Below are 10,995 nucleotides of genomic sequence, written 5' to 3' on the forward strand. Positions count from 1 at the left end.
GCAATTTCTTATTTATTGTGCATTTTACCGACTACGGACATATTGTCAGGGGGATAGAGGGGGGGGGGGGCAAAGACCTCTTGGCCGAATATTAACCATCCTGTGTAAACATTTCGCGAGCGAGCAATAAAATAAAAACCTTCATTATGGGAAAAATGTAATACATATACTTCATCAAAAAACGCTTCATGAGAAACCAAATCAACTTCTGGCACCTCTCTGCCCGAATACAAGGTGATGGTTTTCCGAATATTGAATCCCATGTAATCGAACTGTAGAATTTATATAATAATTTATTATCCATATTAGGAAATTTGGTTTCCACTGGTTACAAAGTAATACAATACAAGTATATAATTTAATATTACAGGACAGTGATAAATATACACATAATTATGATAAACATATAATGAATGAGGTAATAAATGAGTAGGCCAAGGTATATAGGGTGGTAAAAGAGATAATATCAGACTCTATTTACAAAATATGAAGCTGAATTATTATTCAATATGATTATTCCATAGTAAATCTTAAAATGATAATAAATACATAACTTATTATTGTTAAATCGCTGCGTAGGCCAATTTGTAGTCCAGTCAGATTATGAAATGACAAAAAACAAATTGCCAAACTTCCATTTTAACTACATTTACTTAGGACTAGCTTCCATATCAGCATACTAAAAGTTTAGGAAAATGAAGTTGTGGAACCATGTCTAATTTGCATAAATTAAAAATGGCCGCCATTAAGGTATACCGTTTTTTTAGTGCCTGAAAATACTCCAAACAAATTAGATGATTTTCCATGTTACATGCATTTACTCAAATTATATCTCCCATAACAACATTATAAAAATTAAGGGAAAATGCTCCCTTATTGTTGGCTTCATCTGGTTTCATTTCCCATGTCGGCAATCCTAAACTTGCGAGGTAGACTCAAAGCATAGCAGCTGCTGCTGAAGTTGGTGCAAGATCCTCTGTTTTGTCATATCTCCCACTGCTACTAACTGTATGCTATAGGAGTTGCAGACCTAGATGATATTATAAATAGGACTGAAGTTAAGGACTTTTAGGTTGGTACTAAGAACCTATCACACAATACTGAATTCTTTATTTACTATAAATTTGAAAGTACTCCATGTTTTTGTTGTTTCTGTTTCTATTACGTAATAAATGTGATTTTTATGGGAGGAAATGTAAGCACATCTCATCCAAATCTCAGATGAAAATTAAAATTATGGGTAATCTTGAAAACGCAACTAATGGGAAAAGTCAGTCCTTGTACACTTCTGACATCTCTCAACATGACCGAATTCCAAATGGAAGGTTTTCCTCATTAGTTATATCACCTTTGACAATGACTAAGGTAATCTTAGTAACCAGCGATTAGGGATCAGATTATATAATTATATGGGATTGATGGCATTATAATATCATGACAGGCTCTTATATTTATTATGAAATTTAAAGGTAACGTAAAGATTATTCTGACACTTTGAAGCCTTAACTCTTTCTATGCATATTTTCTCACCTTCTCCTACTACTCCAGAGCAACTGACAGTACTGGCATGTTCCCATTTTCTGTCAAACCCTATGCCTGTGCCACAGCATACTTAGTCGGTATTGCAGTGGGATACTGTCTGCATGTATTGAAAACTAAAGCACTTCCAAGATTACACGTGGTAAGTATTTTGTCATCCTTTGCTGCCTGAAAATCAAATCGTATCCTGGATATCATTCGATTTCCGATTTTTTTTCCTTCAAATTTGTTTTCATGTCATATAGAGAATAGAAGTATGAGGTAATTATGACAGCCATTCACATAGCTTGTATTAACCCCAATTTAGTCTTATCTCCTTAAAATCAATCGTTTATCTCCTTCAATATAAAGTGACTTCACAATGAAAAATAGTAACTTAAGATTATTTTATGTTACAGATAGCTTAAATATATAGTAAGGTATGATTAATTGCTGCAAGATTCGAATAGAGAATATTTCAGAGCCCTCGAGATTTTCCATCCTTAACAGTTCTATAGAGCTGTCACAAAAATGTTGATTTAATTTTACTGTCCTTATATTGTGCATGTTCTCGTAAATGGCTTTCGTAACTTGGTCCACTGTATATTCTATTATGTATTGTTGAGTTTTTCCTTCACAATTTCCAATTGTCCTCGATTTTCAGGTGGTTGTTATACTTGGTTGGTTGTCTGCTTTTGCTGTGGGAATGTACATCGTATACGGTCTCTATGGAGCTTTTGATCACCCTGGGCCAAAGGTAGTAGTCCCAGGAAAGCCGCTAAACGTGGCATATGGGTGCTTGAAGAGCCTTGCGTGGACACTAGCACTATCCTGGGTGGTGTTTACTTGTCATTATGGTTACGGAGGTAAGTCAGTGGCTTTAGAGACGGCATCCAGTAGTTTAGTCCTCTGGTAATTGCACAATGTTTGAATATAGATGAATATCTAATATTATAGTTATTATACGGGTGTTTCTATATATATACCGAAAGACTGCCGGATGGTGCCGTAAAACAGCGCCCTCCGTAAATTACAATCGTGATAACTGATACCCCACTCACAACAACGGCAACGAGAATGACACGTGATCTACAAGGCTACAACAAACCTAACAAACAATTACAGTAGCCCGAAGGGCCCCGAATAAACCTGACGCCCCAGCCACACCAACAAGACCGATAACACACCAAACAAGAAATAACACTGCCTCTAATAGCCAAGGATCGATTGGTTTGGAGTCGGTATAGAGTCAGTTTGGTGGTGTGGCTGAGGAATCCTAATTAATTGTGGTGTGGAGGATACCCTTGCTTTTGGTCCCGCTTTTAGTATCACTTAAAGCGTGTTCATTTTCAGAGTAATGTACTGTTCGGGGATATTCAGTAGCGCTGAATATCGAAAAATTTCAATTGGTATCGGCTCTCTTATCAGTGAAAAGAACAATTCAAATTACACAAATTATGATTCATTCGTCAAACAAAAGAAAGAATATTCAACTTAAGCCTTACTAGCGGAAGAAATTATGAATGTAACCGCAACAGCCTAGTTTTTCCTCAAGCTGGTCCTAAAACTGTTTAACAATAGCTACACAATAGGCTATGCAGCATAAATAATGATAATGGTACCATGAGAAATACATGTATCAGTATTCAAGCTAAAGCTTCTGAACTTTATATGACAAATACGAGTAAGTGAATAGTGCCTCAGTAACACCATCAAAACGATTCCACATAGACTCTAAACTGACTGGTTCTTGGACATTCGGGGGGTAATGTAATTGATTTTTTCGGTTTGTTGTCGGTCTCTTTGCCGTTGGTTTAACTACAGAGGTTCTCTTTCAATACAGAAACAGCCGGAGAAGCATTTTTCTTTGCCTAAAACGTATGTTATTTTTGCATGGTCATACAAATGTTATGTTGAAATCGAAAATTTAAATACATAGCACATTGCCTCCTCCTCGTTAAATTAGAGATGATTGTTGGGGAGATTTGGGAACGATGTTCGTATTATACTTTTTTCCCTGAAAATAATATTACATTACATTTATATTATTATATTTAATATACCCTGTGTGCCTCCCATTTTTTGTCCTGTCTAGGTGTGATAAATCGATTCCTTTCTTGGAGTCTATGGATCCCTCTGTCTAGGTTGACGTTCTGTGCATATCTATTACATCCTGCTGTTATCTACCTCTACACTGGAACAATCTCAATGAGCTACAATGCTACCGTCATTCATCAGGTATTATAACAAGCACATTATTTCTTAGTCAGCTTTTTTCTTTTGGAGTTCAAAAGAGGATTGTCCGTATACAAGATGTAATGAGTTTGTTTTTGTGAGGTCAGATCTTAAAGGTCACATGATCATTGGTCGATAAACGTATAATTTGGCTTTAATTGACTTTAAAAATTGTCACTGGTTAATTTTAAAATTATTAAATTATTCATAGAACTTATCTTTATTGTAGTTATTACCTGATATGACATAAAACTACAAATGAAATGAAATGAAACGGCATTTAAAATGTATCTTTTTTTCAGTTGATTCATTGTTTAATTTCTGTTAAAATGATGTTGTGGATGATGATCGGAAAGGGGGGGGGGTGTTTGATGCATTATTCGTGAATTGAATTTCATGAATTCGAATTAAAATAAGTTACACCCTTTTTTCATTTTCTTTCTCTAGAGTTTTCTGTTCGCCGGTTTCGTAACGATCAGCTACACATCAGCATTCTTTCTTTCTTCGTTGATTGAAATGCCAATCAGTAGTCTTCAGAAGATGTTCCTTAAGCGATAATCCACAATTCTCGGGCAGGGGGCAGAGTAAATAATAATAATAGTGAACATTAATAATGCGCCATGTCTGTCAAAAATGACACTCCTAGCGCAGATGTGTGAAAATTGTATAAAGCATGAGATAAGTTATGAAATATATGCATAGATACGGTATTGTAGATGTAAAATGAAAAACAAATTCTGATTTCATATACTTTGAACTGGTATATTTTATTGGAGACTTTTGGGGGCTGTTACTTTTCATGAGATTTTGCAACTAATACATTTTCCAGTAATTTTTAACTCGTACTTTATTTGCAGTATTTTGTAACTCGTAGTTATTGCAATATTTTGCTATTATTACTTGAGCGATTCTAGTTCTTTGTACCTTCTAAATATTGCAGTATTTTGTGACTCGTATTTGTTGTATTGATGTAACAGTCATCCAAATTAGAGCCAATATTATTATTGTTTGTGATAAATTGTGTAACTCGATTTTTGCATGTCATTCGGATCAACTTTTTAAGATCGTTTTTAATGTTTTGAAGTGTGAAATAAAGTTTGTTTATTCCATGCCACGTGTATACTGGCCGAGGATACGACGACCGGGGACCGGGAAGGGGGTAACATCCGGGAAACTCAACATTCAAGTTAAACTAAGGTAATACAAAGTTTTGGTATGGGGTCATGAATTTGGTTTAAATGAACGTATTGGAAGCATATGCGATTCTACAATATTTAATGATCGTTGTCGCGGTTGAACTCGAGTCTAAATTGATGAAATTGTGAATAATATACTCTTTATATATATATACTAGCAGGACCCGCGGAAATCCGCGGGATTCTAGAGGGGGGCGGGGGGTGTAAATAGATATATAGAGAGTTTAAATTAAAACCACCAAGAACTTTATTTGCATTCAGGCCATTAAATAAAATATACATGTTTAGCGTCCCCGCCCGCTTCCTTTTTGGGGGCCGCCTCCTATTTATTTATTTTTTGAAATTTTTTTGATTTTTTTTTTGTTTTTTTGTCGTTTTTTTTAAAGAAAATAAAACAGTGTCCTGTCCGTTTCCTTTTTGGGGGCCGCCTCCTATTTTTTTTTTTTTTAATTTTTTTTTAATTTTTTTTTTATTTATTTATTTTTTTTTTTTTGAAAGAAAAAAAACATGAAAAGCACTGCTAAAATTATTTCTGATATTAAAAAAGAAAAAATACCAATTGTCGGCCGCCATCTTGAAAAAAAGCCCGAATGTCAGGGAAAATGTATGGAGCGGCCATTTTGAAAGAAGAAAAAAAAAAAGGGCCTCCTCATTCCCATTTTTCGAAAAAAACAGGACGCTAAACATGTTTTTTTTAAAATCTGGCCTTATATAAAAATTTAAAAAACGATCCAACTGTACCGGTAGTTATTCTTCAAGCCACTGGAACTGCGTAGAGTTCCGTAGTGTGGCGTACCGACTACGCAGAAATTAGGCTACGTATTAATGAGAAAATAGTCCCTGCGTAGGTTATGCGTAGGCTGGCGTACAGGTTTGCTTATGGTTGCTTACTGTGTGGAAAGCTTTTACTGCTTTGTCGATCTGGCGTAGGGTAGCATACTGTTGCGTAGGCATGTAGCGTAGTGTTGCGTATGTAAAAAGGCGTACTTTCTACGTCAAGTTTCTACGCCGAAAGTACGCGAAAAAAATTAAACATGTTGAATTGTTTTCGTTCATCTTGCGTACCCAGTTCCGTCCCTCAGCATATAGTAATGTAGGCCAGCGTAGTTGGTACGCAACACTATGCAACTCTACGTATTGACCCCACGCCAATTAGTGACCCGCAAGTGTCACAAATAAAGTATTAAAAATATGCTCATCTGACCCTAATTAAACGCCTAAAACCCCTGAGCTTTCGGGGGTTTATGGACCCTTGAAACCCGTGGACCCCACGCCTATACACTCAACTCGCTGCAATCTGATCTCTCCCCCCCCCCCCCACCAACTTTGAAGAACGTAACCCCTGAGCTTTTTGGGGTTTATGGCCCCTTGAAACCCGGGGACCCCACGCCTATATTATATATACACTCAACTCAGGACCCGCGGAAATCGCGGGATTCTAGAGGGGGGCGCAGGCAGAAAATTAAGATTTTCATTTCGGGGGCTCTATTTCAAATTTTTGGAAAAAATTTTGTGGGCTACTTTTTTCAACTTTCGGGGGCTCTTTTTTCTGGGGTTACTTTTTCATTAATTCATCAAAGGATATAGGCCTTCACTTTGTTGAGATTTGTTTAGAAGGCTCAGGTTTCAGGCTACCTACTTCATAATTGCCTATTTAAAAAAAAAAAAAAAAATTCTAGTTTCAATAACTAAGTTTTCATGCATTGATTTGATGCAAGAACTGTAACATAATATACCCTAGATTGTGATTATTTCTGACCATGAATTTCGATAATCATTCTTCAAAGTAAAATTTTCACAAGAAAATCAGGTAGTCGTTTAAAAACGTAGACATGAGTAATACTTTTACTAATTCTAAGCTCAGGTTTCGTAAATCTATTCACGAAACTATATTGAAATCGCGGCAATAATGATGCAAACCAACAGATAACAATTTCAAAGTGTCAAATCTCTTCGACTCGAGCTCAGCTCAGCTTAACTCACACACACTACAGCGTAACTCCATAGCTCGAACACCGGCGCCGCAGGCGTCGGACGCCTGCGGTGCTCGGTGCCGGTGTTGGAGCTTCCTGCAAGCTCGTCTCAACTCACACACACTGAACAGAAGCCCTGCACTGTATGAAGGCAGCTTGCGACTAAACTGTCAGTCCAATGGTTTTCTTGTGAAAACTTTCCTTTAGAAAATGATAATAAAAATTTAGTATAGGTCTAGACTATATGGCCGTAGTAATCACAAAATAAGCTTTGATTTCATACCTCCATTCACGAAAACTATATCAAAATCGCGGCAATCATGATGGAAATAGGTCTCTAAGTTTGGACGTGGACGGGATCGAAGCTTCGTGTGTATCTCTGCGGCTTGTGCAGCTACTACAAAGGATATCCTATACAAAGATGCTTTACTCGGGTAAGCCCGACCGTGTGCATCGTGCATTTAATACGCGACTTAATGTGAGTTGCTCGTCGTCTGTCGTGTGTCTACGGATGTCATGTTGAATATCCATGAGGTGTCTCTGTCGTCACGCATATCCTGCATTATGCATATCGCGTCTGTTTTCGCCCTGGACGTCGACACGGAGGAGGAACTCGGGCGGAGTATAGCCAATTCCACAGAGTAGACTCTCCCCCGGACGATGGCACCGGGCACCGGGACCCCGAGGGGAGGGTTCAGGAGGAGATAGCTGCACCAACTTGGGTCGGCGATCTCATTAAAAAACAATAGAATACAAAGGCTGGCGGAGACGTCGCGCCCCCCGCGGAGCCTTAGCGTATTATTATTATAGATATATATAGCTCCCTCTCAAGGTTGATATTACTTTAGCTTCAAAACAATGTTTCTTGACTAAAGTCTACCGATTTTCTTTTCCCGTTTGGAAACTATATATATCAGTACTGCATATTCCGAGATTTTAATATGGTCGCAGCTACCATTGTATGGCCGTAGGCGCTTTTTGAAATTTATCCGGAGTACCGATAAGTTTGATACCTAAATTTCTTGAAATCCTTAGCGTTTTAGAGCCCAATTTTTTCAAAGTTACTTATTCTATCACTAGGTTTCACAATGGTAATGCCAATTTTAAAATTTATAATCCAATCCTGTTGAAATATTACCAAAACTTTGTATTTAAAAGGGGTGGATCTAGCTTTTTGCCAAGGGGGGGGGGGGGGGGGGCTTGACCCAGTGGCGGATCCAGGATTTTCCCAAAATCGCGCCGTTTTACTGTTTTACTTTTGTCTTTCCCCCTTTTTTTTCCTTCTCCCTTTTTTTTTCTTTTCTTCTTCACTTGGCCGCCCAAGGTGCGCGCGGCGGGGGGGGGGGGGGGGGGGGGGGGGGGGTTAAACCGCCGAACCCCCTAGATCCGCCCCTATTAAACATAGAGTCTTACAATAAAATAGGTCTTCCATGCGACAGAAGCCCATCGAAGCCCTATTGCACAGATTGTGTTATCAGAGGGAAAGTGTCAACATTAAGACTAGGGTTTACATAAATAGTGCCATCTTGCGATCAAGTCATGCTATATAATGCATAGAAGCAATACCCCCAATTTGCCTTTCTAGCTTGAGATCAGTTTGTAAGCATAAACACTTGCCCGTCTTATAATAAATATAATAATAATAATTTAAGATTTGTATAGCGCACATATCTGCCTATAATGGCACTCAAGGCGCACAAAAAAGATTCACTATTAACATTTCAAATACAAACAAACAAATTAAAGTTAACAAACTGATAATGAATCAACAAATCAAAACACAAATGCAAATTACAGATTCAGTAAGAAATTGAAATGTTCATGAGAGTTAATCATATTTTTCCTTCATAAGGTAGGTCTTTAGATTCTTGTGGAATAGTTCAATTGTTTTGCCTAGTTTAATGCATGAAGGGAGTGCACTCCGCGGGCTGTATGGTTTGAACTGTAAGACTATGCACCGTATACTGCACTCCATAGGTTCTGAACTAGTGCTGCTCCCGACACAACTAGAGACTGGCAAAGATAGGCTATGTTCACATGACTTATGTGTACAATGTCAAATAATATAGGGTCTGTGCTTGCAGACAATTACGATACGATCGTTTTTGAAAGAGTTCAACCATTATCATGTTATACGTACATGATTGTAAATACAAGGTGTGGTATTATGTGCACATTAATAAACATAACAACCAATAACATAACAACCAGGAAACAAAATTATGATTAATATTTTCAAGATATGAACGAATAATTATAGGATATTCTTTATCAACCATTTTTTAAACAAAATGACCGTGTACTGAAAAGATTGTTTTGTTCTTCTTGTAGATGCTATGTGACTTTTCGTGATCTTTTTGCAAGCAGTGCCTTATGAAGGAAATGAAAGATGAAAGGATAGACAGAGAGAGAGGGGGTGGGTGAGTGTGTGTAAAAAGAGAGAGAGAGAGAGAGAGAGAAAATGAAAGAAAATGTGTGTGTGTGTGTGTGTGTGTTTGCATGTGTGTGTGTGTGGGGGGGGGGGGCAGACAAACTAAAGGAAGGGGTGCTGGGAAGGAGATAGAAATGGAGATGGACTGGACCTACGTTTACCATTAGTCTGAAGAGAGCGAAGGTCAAATAATCTGAAAAGAAAGCATACAGCTCATTATGGCGTACTAAAAACGTCACCTCATTTTATCCATACAATTTGACCCCTTTTCGATTTCCTATAGACCATCTAAGACATTAAAAGAAAAGAAAAAACACAAGTTGTCAGCCTAACTATAGCGGCTGGGTGTATCATCAAGAGCCCCTAAAAAGTGATCTCCACGTATAGGATCGATTTCATCCCATCTAATTCACGCCCCAGTTTTGTCAAAATGAAGTACAAGTGAAATGAATATTGTCACAGAAATATAATAACTACAAATGTGGGAAGGAGGTGTGAAAATGCCCTTGCCCAGATAAATGCACTGGGTATAAAGAAAACGTTTTTGTTTCCTTCAAATGTTAAAAACACAAAATACTGAAATTATTTCGTAGTTAATTTGTATTGGTTTTTCAAAAGCGACCCCGCAATGGTCCATATCTATTGAAAAATGTCGTAGTCGAGGAGTTTGATCACGTCTTGATTAAAATGCAAAGGTCGTGGAATTATCTCCTGGGAGTGGAGAATGTGTACTATAGTGTTGTGACTAGTATCTAAATCCAGAGACCGGGGTAATGATTATACTGTAAGCACTGTGATCAGTTAATAAACCGGTATTATTATTATCATTTGATGTTTTCCAGAGCCTGAGGTCCGAATTCACAAAGGAGGTTTGTCGACAAACCTCCTTTTGTTTCGTCAAACCTCCTTTTGTTTTTTACAAACCAGGTTTGTAAAAACCGCGTCAAAACGCGTCATATGACGTACGAAAACCTGGTTTGTCGACAAACCTTCATTTGTGAATTCGGGCCTTAAAGTTTGAGGAGGCTACGCCTAATTTACCCGGCTGGATACGCCCCTTGATTGAACCTTGTCATATCAGCTTACATTCTTAGAATATCTCTGTCAAGTAAACCGACTTGAAAGAGCTTAGGATGTGCCGTTAATACCCGAGGGTGTCACCTTTATCACATGACCGGGAACATATTTTTTTTAGAACAGTTTAAAATTAAAACACCAAATCGTTTTCTATTTCCTAGCATTCGCGGAGCCAGGGTAGTAAAACTAAATCTCTTGACCTTTGCTACGTACCATAGACCACTTGTCTGGTGCTTGTCGTTCAGGGATACCAATTATGCTGCTGAAAAAAGTATACATTACATTTTTTCAGGCATGAGAACCACGCCCCCTCCGGTCGCAGAATCCCGTTTTCTCCTTGGCAAAATGAAGCAAAAGTTTAGCGACGAGACCGTTTCAAAGATTTCATTAAAAGTAATATGACAATATAATATGATGATCTGGGGAGGGATTTTAAGATACCCAGCGCATCCATATGAGTGTCACAGATTCATACAAGGGTATCGATTACTGCAGGAATACGAAAAAAGAAAAATTGATACCGCAGTCTAATAGCTATACCCAGGAGGCTCCATCCAGGGAGGTG

General features: G+C 37.8%; 1 protein-coding gene across 1 annotated transcript; it reads left to right on the forward strand.

Moving 5' to 3' along the window:
• Positions 1–1,521: 1,521 nt before the first annotated feature.
• LOC100892460 (nose resistant to fluoxetine protein 6) lies at positions 1,522–4,864 on the forward strand. The gene is made up of 4 exons (XM_003725889.3): positions 1,522–1,681; positions 2,183–2,384; positions 3,614–3,756; positions 4,201–4,864. The coding sequence occupies exons 1-4, from the start codon at positions 1,568–1,570 to the stop codon at positions 4,309–4,311; spliced, it is 570 nt and encodes a 189-aa protein (XP_003725937.2). The 5' UTR covers positions 1,522–1,567; the 3' UTR covers positions 4,312–4,864.
• The last annotated feature ends 6,131 nt before the right edge of the window (positions 4,865–10,995 follow it).

The sequence above is a fragment of the Strongylocentrotus purpuratus genome, unplaced genomic scaffold, assembly GCF_000002235.5.
Source record: "Strongylocentrotus purpuratus isolate Spur 01 unplaced genomic scaffold, Spur_5.0 spur5_scaffold_7, whole genome shotgun sequence".
In the NCBI taxonomy this organism is placed as follows: domain Eukaryota; kingdom Metazoa; phylum Echinodermata; class Echinoidea; order Camarodonta; family Strongylocentrotidae; genus Strongylocentrotus; species Strongylocentrotus purpuratus.